The 18,731-nt window shown below is 40.4% G+C and overlaps 1 protein-coding gene across 8 annotated transcripts in view; it reads left to right on the top strand.

Annotated features, from left to right (window-relative positions):
- Nucleotides 1–18,731, top strand: part of evla (Enah/Vasp-like a) — a 28,879-nt gene that overhangs the window by 9,332 nt on the left and 816 nt on the right. For 2 of the 8 annotated variants that reach the window (XM_027008910.2, XM_027008907.3), the window contains exons 2-13: nt 5,956–6,124; nt 6,469–6,646; nt 12,275–12,332; nt 13,234–13,295; nt 13,823–14,656; nt 15,175–15,404; nt 15,920–16,038; nt 16,163–16,199; nt 16,304–16,358; nt 17,788–17,848; nt 18,448–18,508; nt 18,660–18,717. In XM_027008910.2, the coding sequence (XP_026864711.1) occupies nt 5,956–6,124; nt 6,469–6,646; nt 12,275–12,332; nt 13,234–13,295; nt 13,823–14,656; nt 15,175–15,404; nt 15,920–16,038; nt 16,163–16,199; nt 16,304–16,358; nt 17,788–17,848; nt 18,448–18,508; nt 18,660–18,717 (1,922 nt within the window). Of the gene's footprint in view, nt 1–4,478; nt 4,608–5,955; nt 6,125–6,468; nt 6,647–6,837; nt 7,538–12,274; nt 12,333–13,233; nt 13,296–13,822; nt 14,657–15,174; nt 15,405–15,919; nt 16,039–16,162; nt 16,200–16,281; nt 16,359–17,787; nt 17,849–18,447; nt 18,509–18,659; nt 18,718–18,731 lie in introns of those variants that run through there. The other 6 variants (XM_027008909.3, XR_014125605.1, XM_081721864.1 and 3 more) reach the window with 6 other exon arrangements.

Here is an 18,731-nt window from a genome sequence, read left to right on the forward strand (position 1 = left end):
ACGGATTATTTCACTCATGATTTTTCTTCCATCATGTAACAAACCCAACATGGATATGTTAACAAGATTAACAAACATTTTCTATGTATCAGTCCAGTCAGACATGGCCTATACAGGCCTTTCCATTTTTGTGGAACACTTTCACTTACTAATGTGTAAACAATGTGTAATATTACTAGGTTTTTATGACCTAAATTGCTGAAAAGATAGCAATATTACATGGCCCTATTGGTATATAACAAATTGGACATTTACTGAAGCCAAAATTGGAGAGCACTGAAAAGCGAACCTAATGCCAAATGAACCCTTTGAATAAATCCATTATTGCAAAACATAGTAGACCTTTTCCATGGCTGAAACATTTAGTTGATTACATAATCATAATGGCCAGGAAAGGCCATTCAGGTCAACACTGATGCCATTTTTCATTTTACCAATAGAATTGTACTAGGTTTATGTTCTAATAAAGACAAAATCTGATTCAAATAGTACTGAATCAGTCTGAAAAAAAGTATCTGAGTATGTTATTACTAACTTTCTTTCTGAGGTGATGTTTATATTATTTCCAAATATCAGTATCTGAATATTTTATTAATAACTTTTTTTCTTGATATGGTGGTATTGTTTCTGCTATTCTCAGATAGCCATCTGATTTGGTTAAAACTTTGGTTAAAATTTGAACCAGTAGTTAACCACATGTAGTTTCGATATTCAGTATTCAGTATTACTACAGCAATGGTATGAATACTTGTTTGGCTGGGCATCATTACTCTTAGCAAAGGAAGCTTCTCAAAACCAATTAAAATATTTTCCTTTATGCCTTTATTAGCATGTTTTTTCTGTTATCTGGTGTTTGTGCATACCTTCCAATTGCTGTGTTATAGATATTACAAGGTCTTGGTTTGTTGTGAGTGAATGGAAGGAGTTAATGATCTTTCAGGAAATCCACATTGCTCCCTGCCTAACCCTGTGTTCCTCTCTTGGTGCTAACCAGAGATTTATCTAAGCTCCCTTCCCCAAAATGCAAAATGATTACACACACACACACACACACACACACACACACACACACACACACACACACACACACACACACACACACGTGCAGGGGTTAACCCAACCTCTCTGCTGTTGTCTAATAACAGGGAACTTCCATATTTTATCTTGTACTGAAAATCTCAGGATTCAGCTTGCCTTGCTTTTGCCAAGAGACAAAAATAGTGCCAACCATAATTTCAGGTCTGCCAGTGTTTACCCTCTGAGGAGCATATGTCTGAGGGATTATTTTCCTTAGAGATTCTACCTTATGGATGTTTTTATGTGAAGTGGATAGGGTGGCGCAAGTTCACATTCCATCGTCCTTGATGAGATTTGTTCACAGGAAGTGATGCACTGGACAGAAGTAGCTGAAGACAGAGGTCCTTCTTTCTGTAACTTGACTCTTTAATTGAATTTTCCAGCACAATACAGTCGAATTTTCCAGCACAATATAGTGAATAATAATAACAGGATATAGATATAGGATTATGTTTCTTGACTACTGACTTTTTTGGGCTGTTTGTTCTATTCACATCCTAGTGACTGAGGGAAACTGTTTCTATTTTTGTCTGTTGGCAAAAGAAAGGCAAACTGAATTCTGAGATGTTCAGTACAAGATACAAGATTCAGTACAAATTCCCTGTTATTAGACAACAGCAGTGAAATAGGGTTAAAGCACGTTTGTGTTTTTGTGTGTGTGTGTGTGTGTGTGTGTGTGAGAGAGAGAGAGAAACTGTGTGTGTGCATATGTATGTGGATACATGAAGAACAAAAGTCTTAATGTGAAGTTTCCTTCTTCTTGTGAACCTCCATATCTAGACATTATACCAGTAAAAGTACCAGTAAAGTGTCTTTTACAGTGATGGGCACAGTGCTGAATGACTTACGTATTCATGGTTTAAGCGGCTACATAGTCTCAGCATGTTTGTGCCAAAGGTATGTGGGCACTGTAAACTTCACAGACAAATATTGGTAGTGAAATGGGTCATAGCTAAGAGCTCAGTGACAGTAAATGTGCCACTGGCATATAATGCCATCATTGCCATTAATCATTTTTTTAAATCTCTGCTAGATCTGCCCTGGTCAACTGCCCTGCTATTTTTTAACATGGAAATGTGTAAGACCAACAAGAGCTCAGTCTCAAGGCCATAAACAAACCCCTAGAGTGAGTGGGGAGTGGAGGGTCCAACAAGGTCATATAGGTGTGAGAGTCAGGTGTTCATATATATTTGGCCAATACAGTGTATTGTGTTTACAAAAGCCCAGTCCAATAGTGTACGTTATGCAGTGTGCAGTGGTCACATAGCTTACAACGGCTGGGCTTATCCTGGCAAAAAAAAAACCCAAACTGCAGAATCACCTAGCAATGCTGGTGATCACCCAGCCCCTTCTCTGCAGCTGTCTATGGCAACAGTGACACATTCCTGTGCATTAACAGTTAGCACTAAAGTCACTTGCTCTCACTAGTTTTAATGTGGCATCCACTTTAACCAGAACAAGACAGGATGAGGTTAGACTGGTGTCACTACTACCTCAAGTACTTCGAACCTCAAGTACGGCTCTGCTTGAAATACCATGCTTCGAGTCTCATGGAAGACAAACATCAAAACTATTCTCTGTCCAGGCTCCCAGATGGTGGAATGAATTTCCACTTGTTGTCCGGACAGCAGAGTCCCTTGAGTCTTCAAACGCAGACTGAAGACCCATCTATTCCTGAAATATTTAAATGACCACTGACCCTGCACCTATATTGATTGACTAAACTAGTACTTATTGTGGGGTATTGTTTATTACACTGATGTTGTCTATAGTACTTACTATAACTCTAGTACTTATTGTTTATTGCACTTATCATTGTTTAATCCTTCAGCATTTCTACAGTATTCTAGATCATTGGTATATTGGACTCTAACCTACTCTACTGGCTATGATGTATTCTATGAGTAAATGACAAAGCACTTTTATAAGTCGCACTGGATAAGAGCGTCTGCTAAATGCCGTAAATCTAAATATAAATGTACTACCCTCCCTAAAATACACATACGCACTCGCGCACACACACACACACACACACACACACACACACACACACACACACACACACACACACACACAAACACACACACACATGCCAGTGAGCTCTAAGCCAGGCTTTTAAGCCTTATGCTTTTTGACAGATCTTAGCATAGATTATTCACTAGTGTATATGCATAAGTGTTATATGCAATGCAAAACACTTTATGAAAGTGCTTGCAAAGAAGAATTTCGGCATTAATGGGGAATTGTGAAGGAAAATTAATTTTCCCATTTTTCAAATTGCAGTTTTAAGAGAAGTATTAATAGTGAAAAGATGCATCTTATAATTCATTTATGCTTCATTTCCTATTCATGCTGACGTAAAAAGGGTTTGTAAAATATTATATATGTTAATAATATATATGTTATATAGCTTGTGGCCAGTAACATGTAACACGAGACTTACTGTGACTTTACAAACAGTATGGAAGGCTTATTGGTCTTTGTATCAACATTTGGCTCATGACAGTCTGATAATGATGTCTAGGATATGAAATGCCCATCATGATGAGCCTGCTGAAAGGCTTTGCCGCTGTAGTGAGACCGACAAATCGACCATATTATGGAGCATGAAACTATATGGAGTGTTTCTGCTCCAAATATTTTTATACTCCAATGACTTGCTTCCTGTTTTAGAACTGAGCATTCACTGTTGACTGCAAAGCAACCCAAGGCCATTTCTTCACTAGAGCTTTTCTTATACTAACGGTATTTATAGCTAGCCCTAACAGAACAGCTCTCAGCTCAAGAGAGCTTTTTGGATGCAGTCATTATACCTTAAAATCAGCAACAAAGGCAGTGCAGCTATACTTTCATTTAGAACAAACCTGAAGGAGCAAGAACAAGTTGAGGGAGCAGTGCTTTGCAATCTATAAATGTCAAGAGTTCCTGGAAGCCTGGCAATGTCAGGCTGCAGCATGGGATGTCTGTGTGTTGTTGAAGTTGGGAAGGTGGTGGATATATGCTTCATTTCAGAGATGCCTGGGGGAACTGAAACCTGGAGGGCTAAGGCAGGAAGCTGACCACACTGCCTGCCTGAGCGTAGAGTGCCTCTCAAAATAGGTTCTTAAGATGTCTTTTCATACAGGAGGAATCTGAAGGTTTTAGAATGTCACTGTGTCTTACACATCTAGAAGTTATGACTCCCTCTATATATTTGGATGCAAATATATACCTTAAAAAGGAATATTAGAGCTAATCTGTTAGAGGGACCTGGAAGAATGTAATTTGAACACCATGCTTCATCACAAATATATAATCATGTGGTGATGCCACTGCATTTCTTTTTGAAACTGAAAAGCTAACACTTTTACATGCTTAACATGTTTCCTGTACAATTCTGTAAAGTTCTCCTTTCTGTACTAGTGGGTTTTCTTTATTCTAGTCTAGCTCTTACTCAACCAGTAGGGTGTCAGATTTTTACCCATGTAGGTTTTACAACACTGACATTTAGACATTGGCTTGACCAGTTTGAATACAATGTCACTTAAAGGGTAAGTTGTGCTTTTCTTCAACTTTAGCCACAGGCATCTGCCTTTTTCTGAATGTCCATTATCAATTTCTGACAACGGGTTTTACATAGAGATAGTATGTACAAGATTAGTCACTATTTTGGACATTTGAAATGATATCGCTGGGTGAAAGACGTTTGTATTAAGAAAATGGTTGATGTTGGGTGGCTCTGTTGGAGATGGGTGTGGTGGTGGGTTGCGGAGGGCAGAGTGGAAATTTCCCATGCTTAACTTAGAACATCACAGGAGCCAACTTTTCAGTTTTTTCTCCCCCTACTTCTAATACAATTCTGTATTTCCGATGTTATTGTTGATAGTATTGATATATTACTATCTATCTCTGAAGAACAGACCCCTGTAATGATCTTCATTATGTGCTATTATTATTTATATTTTTTATGTATTAAAAGTTATAACCTTCATTATTATTATTATTATTATTATTGTTATTATTATTATTATTTGCGAATCTCACCAGGTCAGCCAGTGGCACTATGGTTACTCTTCACAATAAATGTGTATGACACCCATAATATTACAGCCCATGTGAAGTTATTTCAATAATTTCCAAGCAGCATGAAATGTGCTGAATTTCAAGCCTCAAGCCCACAGCTCTGTAAATGCAACTAAATCTCACACTAAGGTGAAAGCTCCTTGGTAGGCCAAGCTTAGCCCATGTGCCAAACGCTGTCCTGCACTTTCTTTGCTAATTGTGTGCCCTGTCAGCAAGGACAAATAATGACTATATAAAGAAGCTGAGAGGCTCATGGCTTTAATTAAACCAGGGCTTCTTATCAGCCTATCAACACAGCTGCAGTCCTGATTTGCTCACTGGTCACTTGTTGTGTGTCATACTGTGTAATTAGCATAGATGCCTGGCACACCCCTTATTCAGTGTCTTTCAGTGGTGTAATTACATTACTGTTACATTGCCACAGCAGAGGTGGGGCCATTTCTGGGGGGGGGGCTGTTTCATGCAATAAGGGCTTGGGTGCTTGTTTATTTTGCCCTGTATTGCAACTCCTCCTTCTGGTTAGTTGTAGTAGCAGAAGCGGTGAAGCAGGACTGTTTCTGGTGTATATTATGAATCAGTGACTATTGTGAAGTCACTTTGCAATAAAGTGAAAATTCAAAGAAGAGGAATAATAAAATACCTAGTGCAGAAGATGCATTTCTGTTTCAAGTGCACTTTTAATATAAGATCATTTTTAAGGGTGTTCTTTCTTTCTTTTTCTTTCTTACACTTTTTCAATTTCTTACACTTTTGCCACACTGATTGTTACATAACCCTGGGCTGAATAATTAACCTTTAACCTTTCACCCCAACCAGTGAACAGAGTATTTGCCAGGCTCGGGCCTCGGTAATGATCTATGATGACACCAGCAAGAAGTGGGTGCCCATCAAGCCAGGCCAGCAGGGCTTCAGCCGTATCAACATCTATCACAACACCACTAACAACACCTTCCGTGTGGTGGGGGTCAAACTGCAGGACCAGCAGGTGAGACGCAGGGCACATGCCACTGCAGGACATGGTGCAACAGAAGGCCCTTTGCCTCACCACTGAAGACGTTACTTGCTTAGAGCAGGGAAATTGAGCCTAAATTAATATTTGGTGGTGCAGGTTTATAGAAATATGGGTATTATGGGCATTGAAGCATAGCAGTTGTGCACATTTCAAACTGGACTTTCACTGTCTGAAATCAGCTATTATAGTGTTTTATCATTGACTTGGCATTGTTTTTAAAATATCAAGTTTCAAGTTTCTTCATTATGGACACAGAAACTCAGTACCATACTTTGCCTTGGTAGGGAAGCTTCATGTCACCTCTATTTGTTTATCAGGTTGTGATAAACTACTCTATAGTGAAGGGGCTGAAATATAACCAGGCCACACCGACCTTCCACCAGTGGCGAGATGCCAGGCAGGTCTATGGGCTCAACTTTGCCAGCAAAGAGGAGGCCACTACCTTCTCCACTGCCATGCTCTTCGCACTCAATGTGCTAAGCTCCCAAGATGCAGGTGGGTATTGTGCTAACATAGCTGGCAAGAATCCTCACTCCAAGCTCTACTAAAATCAGATTTGTAAAAGAATAATATTATGGTTTTCTTGAGCACTAATTTTTAAGACTTGTGGTTTTCATTCATTGGTTAACACTAAAGTCTTGATTAGTTAATATAGGAGGGTCTGTCGCTCACTTATAACTTAATAGGATGCTGTTTGACTTAAGTATGCACCGAAGAGTTTGTTTTGGTATTTTATCTTTTGCATGTAGTGTTTCTGCACTGCCCAGGAAAGCTGCACTTCTGTACACAAGCCCAGTATATGTCAAGACTCTTTCTGTGACGAAGAGAAAATAATTGAGGTAGAGCCGACATTTCAGAAGTTGTTATGATGGAGCAGGCTAACGTGCTACTTTGAGTGTGCAGGTGCAGGCAGTGCATGCTGCTCCACTCTTACTTAAGAATGGCATATGGGCTTCTCTGATTTCATGCTGCTGCTACTTATAAGGAAAGGGTCTGGTAGCAACACAGACCACTCTGATGTCCCCTCATTGGTGCGTAGCTCGGCTAAAATATCCACGGAGCCAACCAGTCTCAGGGCAACAACCTTGTGTGCTCCCCTGCTTTTTTGGGGGAGAGGAACCGGAGATGAGGGTGTTGGAAGTTCAGATCTCACCTCAGCATGCACAGAAGAGAAGGGTTGGGGTTTGTCTGTCTGCACCCACCTGGGTCCTTACTGTTATCATCCTGCCTCAAGGCCCAGTGTTAGTAGACCCAACCCTGCCTGATGATATAAAACTCTTCATCCTGAGCTACCAAGAAACAGCATTAGCTCCAGCACAATGCTAGGACCTTCATTCTCCCCAGGGACTGTCTGAAGGGTGAGCTCTACAGTTATAAGACTGACCAGTAAGTATTACTAAGGGGGAAGGTGGTGTTAGTTGGTAGTGTTGCTTTGGAAATGCGAAAGAATGAAAGTGGTTCGGGTGTATGGTGTTAACAATGTGATGCAATGGCTGTCAGGTGCTATAGTAGTGCACTCAGTGGTGGGTGACATTTTGGAAATGATTGGAAGAATTCTGGCATGGCGCATGACGAGGGTGATGATGCCTGTGTTTATTAGGACTATTTCTGATCAGCTAGCATCACAGCAGGGTCTCCATCCACCTCATCTTGAAACATCATGTCAACACGTCATGGATATAGCCTGTTCACAATACATATTTTAAAATTTTCTCTAGTTTTCTGTCTCTAAAGGAAATCCTTTTTGAAATTTTTGACTCAATATGAATTCATGAAAGAAAAAAAAATGAAATGAAAACCCTTAAAATCCCAAAACACTTTGAAAGTTTTGCATGAATCATCTGAATAAAATAGCTAATTTACATTTGAAAAATATTCTTGCATTCATTCCCGAAATTCTATTATATTTTTTTGTTTGTCTAATTAAACCTGAAATATGAGCCTATCTTGGTAAATAAAACATTGTTGGATTATAATACATCTACATTACCATAAACGTAAAATTAGTGCTAACAAACATACATTTATGTCATACATCAGGCAGGTGGTTCTTATGTTTAACAGAACATCTGTTAATGACCTAATAATATTTATAGACCATATTTATAAAGAATTTAAGTATTTCTTTAACATATAGGTTGTGTTTAGTATAGACAAATGGGATTCTAAATCAATTCTGCAGAGATTTATGAGCACAGGAGAGAGCTCTTCCACCCCATAGGATACATGAACTCTTTGCCTTTACCATGGTAATACTTATTACATGACATGATTCATTGTTTGCCTTCAACCTGTGAGACTTCAGCCTGTGATTAAAGCTCGTTGGCCTTTCCTGACCCAAGAAAGCCCCATCATCCCACCGTGCCCTGATATATGCTGTCCATGCCAAGAAATGTATCTGCATTTGTAAGACATTTGGTAACTTGTAGTATGTCTTCATAATCTCTTTGTCAGACTAATCTGTATTAATATTTTTAGCAGAATTAGGTTAGTCTTTTAATATGACATTTAAGCATTAATTTATTGTGTATTTGCTGTTAGTGTGCAAGTTATTCTGGAATACCTTTGCAAATATAAAAGGCCCCTATCATGGGAAACTGAGTTTACCTCACTTTATTGAAATAAAGAATTTTGAAGTAACATGTAAATATTGTTAAAGTTTCAAAACACACTGTTTACGCTCCTAATCCACGCCATCTATGTAAGTGGGTGCATAAATGGATGGCACAGATTAGGACCCACCCTAATATATTATTATTATTAGTTGCATTTCTATAGCACCTTTCTCAAACTCAAGAATGCTTTTACACATATCACTTTTTACACACACACACACACACACACACACACACACACACACACACACACACACACACACACACCTGATGATAAGCAGTAGCCAGTTTTGCACACAGCATACTCTCGATCACAGGGATAGCATGGATCAGTTTCCCATGATAGGGGCCTTTTATATTTGCAAAGGTATTCCAGAATAACTTGGATCTACTCTGCAAAAACAACTCTGTTTCTCTTATGTCACAAGAACAACTTCATTTGCATATGCCCACCGATTTAGGCTGCAGCAGTTCAGCTGCACCCACTTACATTGCAGCTCATAAGCATATTTCAGTTCTGGGTGCTTTTTGAATTTTGCACAATACATGGCAGAGGTGAAAGTACAGATGTGTCACTGACAGAGGTGAAAAAGTGCAGATTGTTTGCTTCCTGTGGCACAGTTCTCTGTTCCTCTTTTGGTGATCAGAGCTTGCAATAGATGGTCATGTGGGTGCCAGATCCAATTCTTCAGCCAGACTCACTATAAAATTTGGACAGGGCAGAGAAAGGATTATGAAATGTAGCTTTGTTAATCTTTCACAATTGAAGCTTTCCTGTATGGAAATTAGACAGGTGACCCCAGAGAGCAGCATAAAATTAGGTGAGCAAGGTTTCAGTGGATCAGTTTCAGTGTGAATCCACATTAGAATAGGAAATCAAGTGATCTGATCAGCTCCGAATGATGGATGGTCATCAGTGCCAGACAAGCTGGCATCAGTATTTAAAAAACTGCCAACTTTGAGGGGCTTCCTCATGCAACAGTGCTGAGAGTATAACAAGAATGGAGTAATCAAGAAATGAAAGGGTATCTTGTGGAAATAAACAACCAGTTGACATCAGCGGTCAGATGAGGATGTCATTCTGATGAACAGTCATCGGACAGTCGAATTGCAGCTGAATACAGCTTGTCTTTCCTTAGTACGGATGGGCTATAACAGCAGACAACCAGTTAATGAGCCGTTGCTGTCTAAGAGAAACAGAAAGACAAGGCTCCATTCTGATGGAAGAGTCAAAATTTGGTACAAGCAGCAGGAACTGATGACCCTTTCCTATCAGGATTAAACACTTCAGGCTGGTGGAGGTGCAGTAATGGTGTGGGGAGTGTTTTCTGGTCACACCCTGGGTCCTCTCATGCCTGTGGATGGATGTTTGGACAGCATTGTGGCAGACCAAGTTCATCCCTTCATGGCAGATGTACCCCGTGGCAGAAGGACACTTTTAGCAGAACATGCAGCATACCACAAGGGTTGTATAGTCATGGCTTGGTTCCAAGAACATGAGAGTGACTTGCTTCCGTGGCCTTCACAGTCCCCAGATCTTAATCTGCGTCGTTGGGACAAGGTAGAATGGGCTGTTCAGAGCATGTCAGTACCTCCATCTAATTTCTGAGAACTGCGACAAGCTATCCTGTCTGCATAGACCAAGATTCTTGCAAAATTATTTCAACACATATTGGAATCTGTCACAAAGAATTGTGTGCTTAGCTATGAAGGAAATCACATATTAAACAAGAAAAAACAACAATGTTGCTTACTGTTGACTTATGTTGACTTATTTTGTGGCAAACAAACAAACAAGAAGATAGTGAAGAATATGGACATTTCCTTTAGGGTGATTTTAAGGTTCTTTTAAGAATGTTTTCAGTAATCACTAAAAGGAACTTTAAATTTGTCTTGGTTTTACACCTGGTGTTTTTTTTTTGTTTTTTGTTTTTTTTATTTTCTGTGAATATATAAGCACAGGCTGAGTAAATGATATGAGCTATTTGTTAAAAAGCCCTTTGTCATGTATTACAGACTATTGTGCACTGTATTTGTGCATGTACATAGCGTGTCAGCATGGTAATGTGGGAGTTTGTTAGCGTGACTCAGGGAACAGATGATGTGGGATCACTGCCCACAAGTGAAAAAAGAGTCATCCCACATCACACACACAAACAAACCACAATATCATAAAAATGCATTGCTAGTTTTGTTCATTTTAAAGTAGTACCTTAAAATTTTGTCATCATCTCTGTCTTGACTGTTTGGTAATAGTTCCTGTTTGTTCTAATAAAAATGCCATGTAGCAAACAAATCTGGAAGCTATACATTTTGTATATATTAATTCTATTTTATATTGATTCAGTATTTAGTAATGGGAAAGGTAGTGTGACCATAACCTTCTCTATACTGTGACAGGAATTCAATTCCATTTTTGAAAAATTTGTAGAATAAGACATTTACTCTAAATCTGTTTGGGGAGGGTCATATTGCGTGGTGTTTATGGCACACAGCAGTGCTGCAGTCCTTTGTTTTGTTGTGGCTTCCTGTTTAAATGCCTGTGGTTGTGATTGTTTTGTGCACGTTACTGAAGAGCATAGCTGCTGCAGAGCTAGACATAGGCTGCATCAGCATCTCACATATGATGTTAAAGGCATAGTTCAACTTGACACAGCTAGTGTGGCCAGCTGCAGCAGTTTCTTATTCTAATTTGCGCAACGCAGTGCAGTCTCAGTATATCTGCATACAATGTATGGCCATTCTGTTGGCCAAACTGTCATTTTCACAACTGAAGGAATATTCTAATTCACTTCCTCCCACACATGCATGCAACCATACCGGTTCCATGCACTCTGATACCAATTCCACTCACACCAGTACCGGTACATCCTTACTCATATCATTTCGTCCCGCACCCATACCTGTACCATATACACCCATACCAGTCCCATCCACAACCAGACAAGTTCCAGTGTATCCTGTTGTACATCGTAAACATCATCCTACTAATGGTGTTCACCCACCATAAATAACTAACTATATTGCTCAATCCCATGTCTCAAAGATAACCAGACAGACATTCTTCACACTGACCATCACCTTCAAATGAGGGCCATGCTATATACCAGGCACCTAGAACGACTCACAAACCTTGTCAGAGTAACCCAATAGCCATGGATTCTAAGCAGCACTCTCTTAATCCATCCATCAGATAACAGAGTAGGCTTGGAGATGGGTTGGGAAGTAATTATGATTGGGTTCTAAAAGGGGTCTGCCAAGCACTGTGTTCACAGTATGTCCTAGTGGTTGTGATAGACATTTACTTATTTCATCAGTTGAGTATTAAAGAAAACATTATTAAAATATTGCTGAGATAACATAGCAATATTGTATGTTTAACCTGTTTTATCAGCTGTAAATAATGACTGCTGCACATATTTTTACATACCCAGAAAAATACACCAGAATACTCAGCATGTTTGAAAGAGCTAAGATCTGTCTAGAACTTCTCTGTCTTCTCCTCCAGGTCCAGCTGGGCATCGGCAAAATGGGCCAGTGACAGATGAAACAGATGCCCAGAGGAGGTGAGAAAAAACTTCACACTTGTTTAACATTAGCCTCAGTTTGGTTTAAACTTGGACCTTGACAGGAAAAGGACAAGAGTTGTGCATGAAATGTTGGTGTGACTTGAAGGTAAACTGGAACATCATCTGGGAATGTCTGTCTTAAGCTTAAGATACAGTGTGTTAAGTCTTATCAGTGAGGCTGGGTCACCTTAAGCTCCATATCTTCCTTTAATTAGAGGAAATTATCATAGAGTCAGCCGTCACCTACATTTCACAGCAAAATTTCTGATCTTGGATCAGATCATTCTTGACTATACTTTGAGTGCAAAGGTAGTCACTGACTCAGAAGTTTTACTATGCAATGCATCAAAGTGTATTACCTGTGGCAGCTGATATATAAAAATGAACAGACTGAAGTATTAAAGCCTTCATTGGAATGGCAGCTGAAACATTACTATGATTACTCAAAATGCTTGTGCTGCAGTAAATGGTGAGGCTCACAGTTACCATTGTGAGATACTTTAGACAGCTCATGTGGTTGAATGCTCCTATCATCATATGGCAGCAGATAATTTCTTGTCTTGTTCTAATTCCCAGGAAAGTAAGCCTCCTCCAATGGCAGTTACAAGTCTTTTGCCCCCTAATGGTTAGAGAAAGTATTTAATCACAGATAACAGCTTAGCCAAACTTATGCAACCCACTGAACATCATTTAAAATAGTTCTAACTTGACAACCTACAAATCTTGACACACACAAATCTATTCCATATATATATATATATATATATTCTTCTATGTGCTTGCTGTCTAGAAGAACAATACTTATAGAGACTGCAGAGTCATATGTTTTAGTTGATGTTGTGAAGCATGAGAACATTTTAAAAACCTTTTTGTAACATTTGGGAACACTTGGCTGTAGGCAAATGATGGATCAGCACCAGATGCAGGTGGAGAGGGAGCGCCGAACTTCTGGCTCTGCAGGTAAAGTCCACACACAAAATTTAAGAGACCTACATGCACATAAAGCTCACACAGCCACCTCTGTTTCCAAAAACACCCCTTCTACCAGCAGATAACTCAGCAGCTTTCTGGAGGAGACTTGAATGACAGCGTAGCAAACTCCTGTGGGGAGGTTCTGAGCCCCAAGCCTGACAGCTCGTACTGAATTTATGATTCATTCACTCAGACTGTTGTCTTGCTCTCATTCTCCCAGCGCTTGCTCTCTGCTCCTGCTTATCCATGTATCAGTCCAGCTCAGACCTACATATCCAATAATTCTGTGCACATTCTTGTGTGAGTTCAGTCTGCCAGCTGGGATTTAATACATGCTATAATATGTGCCACATCTTTACTCATAATTCTGCTCACGTTGCATTTCACATCTTTTTGTCATGATGGAATTTCAGTTTCCCTTTTTTGATTTTCATTACTGTCACTGTTCTCTTTTGTTTGTTGCTTGTTTTCAATCCCTCTCTCGCTTCCTCATTCCTTCCCTCACTGTCTCTTAGTCTCCACCCTTCAGTTTAAAGTGTCTGCGTCTGCCTCTCATTGTGACACCCCATCACCAGACTCCAGACAGTTCCGTGCCAACACACTCCCCTCCTCTTCCACTCGCCTCAGTCCTTCCCTGCCCTCCTCTTCCTCCAAGGAGCAAGAGAGTGGCTATCGCACAGTGGACTCCTCGCACAAAAAAGCTCAGAGGTTTTCCCAGCTGTCCACCTCTCTGCCCTCAGCATTCTCCCCTGTGCAGCCGGGGGGTGTTCTGCCCTTTCGCAACGTGCGGCAGATCCCCCTCTCTCCCCCTACTGCTCCCCGTGAGCCAGACCAGAGCACAGCACCCAAACATGGCACCTGGTCCTCCACCCACACGCACACCCCACTGGCCACCACGTCATCCCCTGGTTCCATGTCCATGCCCATCAAACAGCCCTGCACACAGCCTGTACTGCCTGTGGCCCTCCCTCTTTCACTTTTCAGTAATGGTCCCAAAGCACCTATTTCCTCTTCAAACTTTGACCCCACAGCTCTCCTGGAGCAGCCTCCCAATGGCCAGCATGAGGACTGCTACCACTTCCAGGCACTGCCTCCTCAGGCTGTGTCCTCTAGTGCTTCTCCTCACCCCCACTATTGCCAGCCAGAACCCTTCTACTATGAGGCCATCCCCCTGTCTCCCCTCATTGGTCAGCCAGCCCAAGGTCACACCCACCAGACACAGGTTGCCTCTTCCTTCCAGCCACAGCCACACTGTCACTCCACACCTCCCTCTTATACCTCTGTCTCGGAGGGGCCTTTGTCCAAGATGACAACCCCTCTCATCTCTCAGGATGCCATAGCACCCACCAGTGAGTATTGCAGACTCCACCTAGTTGGCTCTGGCTTTCTCCTACTATGTGCATATGGTTGGGGGGTGGGCTTCATTAGGGCTCACACATTTACACTGCCACACAGCTGTCTCACCAGACATGACTGAATATGATATGCGCTCCTTGAAGATTGCCTTTAAAACACTACAGTCACTAGTGTCATTTTGGAAATACAGGTCCATCTGAATTACATACTTTAACGAGGCTGTTGCGTGCACCTAATTTTATACTGTTAATGACACAAATTGACCAAAAAACAAAGAACAAAGTTTTGCTATATATTATTCAGATACAGCATTTAGCTATTACTATTGTACTGAAAGATTAAGTTGAAAACTACATTTTAAGAGGAAATTTAGCAAAGTGCTACAGATTAGTTTAACCTTAGATTTAGTTCAGAGGCTGAAAACCTCTGGAACTGATTCTGTGACCACTGTTGTTCCTTCATATCTAAATTAAGTCATTCACACAAAACCATCAGTCTTTTTCCTCAACAGGTCCTTCCCTCCCTCCGGGACATCCATCCATGCTCTCCTCCACTCCCCCACTCCACCCCCCTGCCCCTGTGCCCGCTGTGGGTCCACCAGCTCCTCCACCTCCACCTGGACCCCCACCCCCAGCCACAGCGCCTCTTCCGATTCCACCTCCCCTCCCAGCCGGAGGAGGTCTCGCTACCTCTGGCCTGGCTGCAGCTCTGGCAGGAGCCAAACTTCGCAAAGTGCCACGGGTGAGTGGCTTGAGCTTCGGTTAGACAGGAGCGCAGCTGCAGGCTAGGCATGCAGGGTTCAGCTAGAGCAGCATAAGTGAGTCTGAAACGGAGCCATGAATGCACTGTAACGGCAGAGACAGACCCTGGGACAGACCTATGCAAGTGTGCCAATAAAGTAATCTGTTGCTCAAAAGCCTAAATCAGTAACAGAGTTAAGCCTTGTCCTTTTTTTTGGTTCTTTGCTACATCTGTCCTTGGATTTCTACAGCAGCAATTTAATATACTGTGAAGACAGTATTCATTTTCTGAGCTGGGCAAGGTTTGCAAAGAAACAGGATTCACACTGATTAGATGCGAATGCAGTGACGTCATTGTTTGCACTATTGTTATATGGGCTGTTCACTAAGCAGGCCTGTGAATAGACCAGAGAGGCAATGCGTTGCCATGACGCAGATGTTCCATCAGTATGAAAAGTGGGTAACGTTACACTGATATGGCCTGGTGGGCCGTCCCCCTCTGTCTAAACCCTGCAGCCTGAGGAGGGCACCGCTGGACTGGGCAGTACCAAGAACGATGCCAGCCGCTCAAGCGGAGGCAGCGGAGGAGGCGGCGAAGGCCTCATGCAGGAGATGAATGCCCTCCTGGCGCGAAGGTCACACTGAAATGCCTTCCCCTTAGCTTTTCCCCCTTAGTTTATTTATACCTGACAAGATTGAATTTTAGTCACAAACATTTCATAACACAAATCATAACAAATCATGCCTTTTTCCCATCAGGAGGAAAGCTTCAGAGAAACCAGAAGACAGTCAAAATGTAGGCCCTTTTTAAAAACAGCCTTTTGTCACATTCTCACTTATGCCTTTCATTATACTAGACCATGGTTTTTGTGTAAAAGGTTCCTGTATGCTGCTTTGTAGGAAGAGGCCAATGGCTCACCTGGCTCACGTGGTTCAAGCCAGCAGAACTCAACAGGTACCTGTCTTACATCTGCAGTTGACCTGGAAACAATAAGCATCCTGATGCCACTAAGATATAGTTTGCTGGTTTTAAGAAACTTTTCCTTGCTTGTGGTCGTCTGTGGATTTTTCCAGGGACAGTATTTGTTTTTCGCCCCTCAATTACTTCCTCTTAATCCCAAATGTCATTATGAGACGTCATAGAGATGTCTGAGGTTATAAATAGCTGCTGTCAAACTTTTATTGTTAAATTCTGGTGAAGCCTGAGAAAAGTTGCATTTTTAAAGTGATAAAAATGAAAGCAGTTTTTAGAAATATGAAATAAAATTCCAAAATTCAAAATTTATTTTTACAGCGCTTTTTACAACAGATGTTGTCACAAAGCAGATTTACAAATGTCCCAGTCTAAGCCCTATATAAAAAAACTACGTTGTAAGAGTCAAATCTACTGGTCTTCTGGTATATTATATTTAACCCATTTCAAGTGAACCGCAATTGTAATCCATTTCTTTGTAAAACTATTTTTCTATGCGCAAAGACAATATTTAAAAACAATATTTATACAGTTTCACTGCCTCCACCCAGTAGTTCCATACCTCTAGTTTGTACAGTAGAGAAATATTTGAGATATATATACATACATATATATATATATATGTGTGTGTGTGTGTGTGTGTGTGTGTGTGTGTACATATCAGAGAATTTCCAGAAGCAGGTATACAGGGTAGACATAATAGTAGAATAACAACATGGGAATATTTTGAAGTGGTTACCAAAACAGCACAATTTGTTATTTGTTTACTTTAATAGTAATTTGATTAAATTTATAATTTTAAAAACAACTATTTATAACACTATTTTTTAAGTTTAGAAAACAGTATTGGGCATCTTAAAGAGTATGAAAGCAGATGAGTAAACAGGTTTTACCCATAAATGCATCCAAAAATAACCCATTTGAAAGAAGAGAAAACTTTCCCAGAAAGGAGGAAGAGTGATAGAAAGTTAAAGGTTTCCTGGCATGGATGCATTTAAACACAATAGAGGTTTATAAACAACTACTAAGGGATAACAAGCTTTAAAGCTTCTTGAGTTTAGGTAATACAATACTGTTGTTAACGTTTTTAACTATTACACAGGTAATACAAGATCACAAAAAGTACACAACCTTGCTTAACGAATAAACAAGACTGAAGTCTGAGAACACAGACAAAAGGTCATAAGGACAATATTATTAGTAGTCATACTTTTTTACATTGGGATGAAATATGACCTTGGATCAGGCATAAGAGCATTTCACAAAACACAGCACTGAAGGCAGAATTCAACCTAGTTTATAACTAATATGTTTACATGTCTAAGGTCTTATCTAAAATTCCAGTTCCAACCTAAATCTACCAAACTAGCATTGGTTGTACACTTTCAGCTGAATGAAATTTGCTTTCCAGATGCTGTGAAAAAGCCATGGGAGCGAGCAAACTCTTCAGACAAATCCTCTGCTGGCTCTAGGTCAGTTTAACTCAATTCCTTGTTCCTTTGCTTGTTCTAATAACCCTTGATGGGGGATACCTATATTATAATTTCCAAGGTGCATGTGAGTTCTGTATCAAGCATTAGGCTTATGCTTATCCAAGCCATTGGGTACCCCGCATAGCTAGCTGCACCATGGTTTGGCTAAATGCTTCTGTAGCTATTGCTTGATCTTATCAATAGGCCGCTTAAAGAAAATAAAACACATCCAAGCTCTTATCGCTCTCTGGCAATGATGCGAAGCTCTGAGTTTGCGTAGACGCTGCCGCACTTAATGCTTTGACAGTGTGTGCAAATATTGACTAACTGTCACTGCAGCTCTAACATCTTGCTGAATATCATAAAGATTCAGCTAATGGTCTATAGAGGAGATTTAACAGAGTAGTTTTAAACCTGAATCATTTCAAGCTTTAATACTAAAATGAATACATCAGCTCGTCAACATATAAGATATTGTGCACAGCAGTGAAATAGTGGCAGAGGGTTTTATCAATTTATTTTCCATATTATTTAGATTTCTAGGAATTACACAGAAACCTCTTTATTGTTGCTAAATGAACTTGCTCTTGATTGCCCAGGCTGAGGCCTGTTGGCAGCAGTACTGATGCAGAGCTGGCGGACTTCGACAGAATGAAACAAGTGAGTTCATAATAGGTAATAATACCTACAGCCATATAAGAAATACATTTCAATACTGACCACTTGCCAGATTTTTCTGAGTAACCACTGCAACTCATCAGCTTAACAGGTAAAATATGAAATGGGTCTTACTTTATTTTTTTTTTTAAAGGAGATATTGGAGGAAGTTGTACGCGAACTACATAAAGTCAAAGATGAGATTATTGATGGTAAGAACCAATGA

The sequence above is a fragment of the Electrophorus electricus genome, chromosome 10 (genome assembly GCF_041902795.1).
Source record: "Electrophorus electricus isolate QZ-2024a chromosome 10, ASM4190279v1, whole genome shotgun sequence".
In the NCBI taxonomy this organism is placed as follows: domain Eukaryota; kingdom Metazoa; phylum Chordata; class Actinopteri; order Gymnotiformes; family Gymnotidae; genus Electrophorus; species Electrophorus electricus.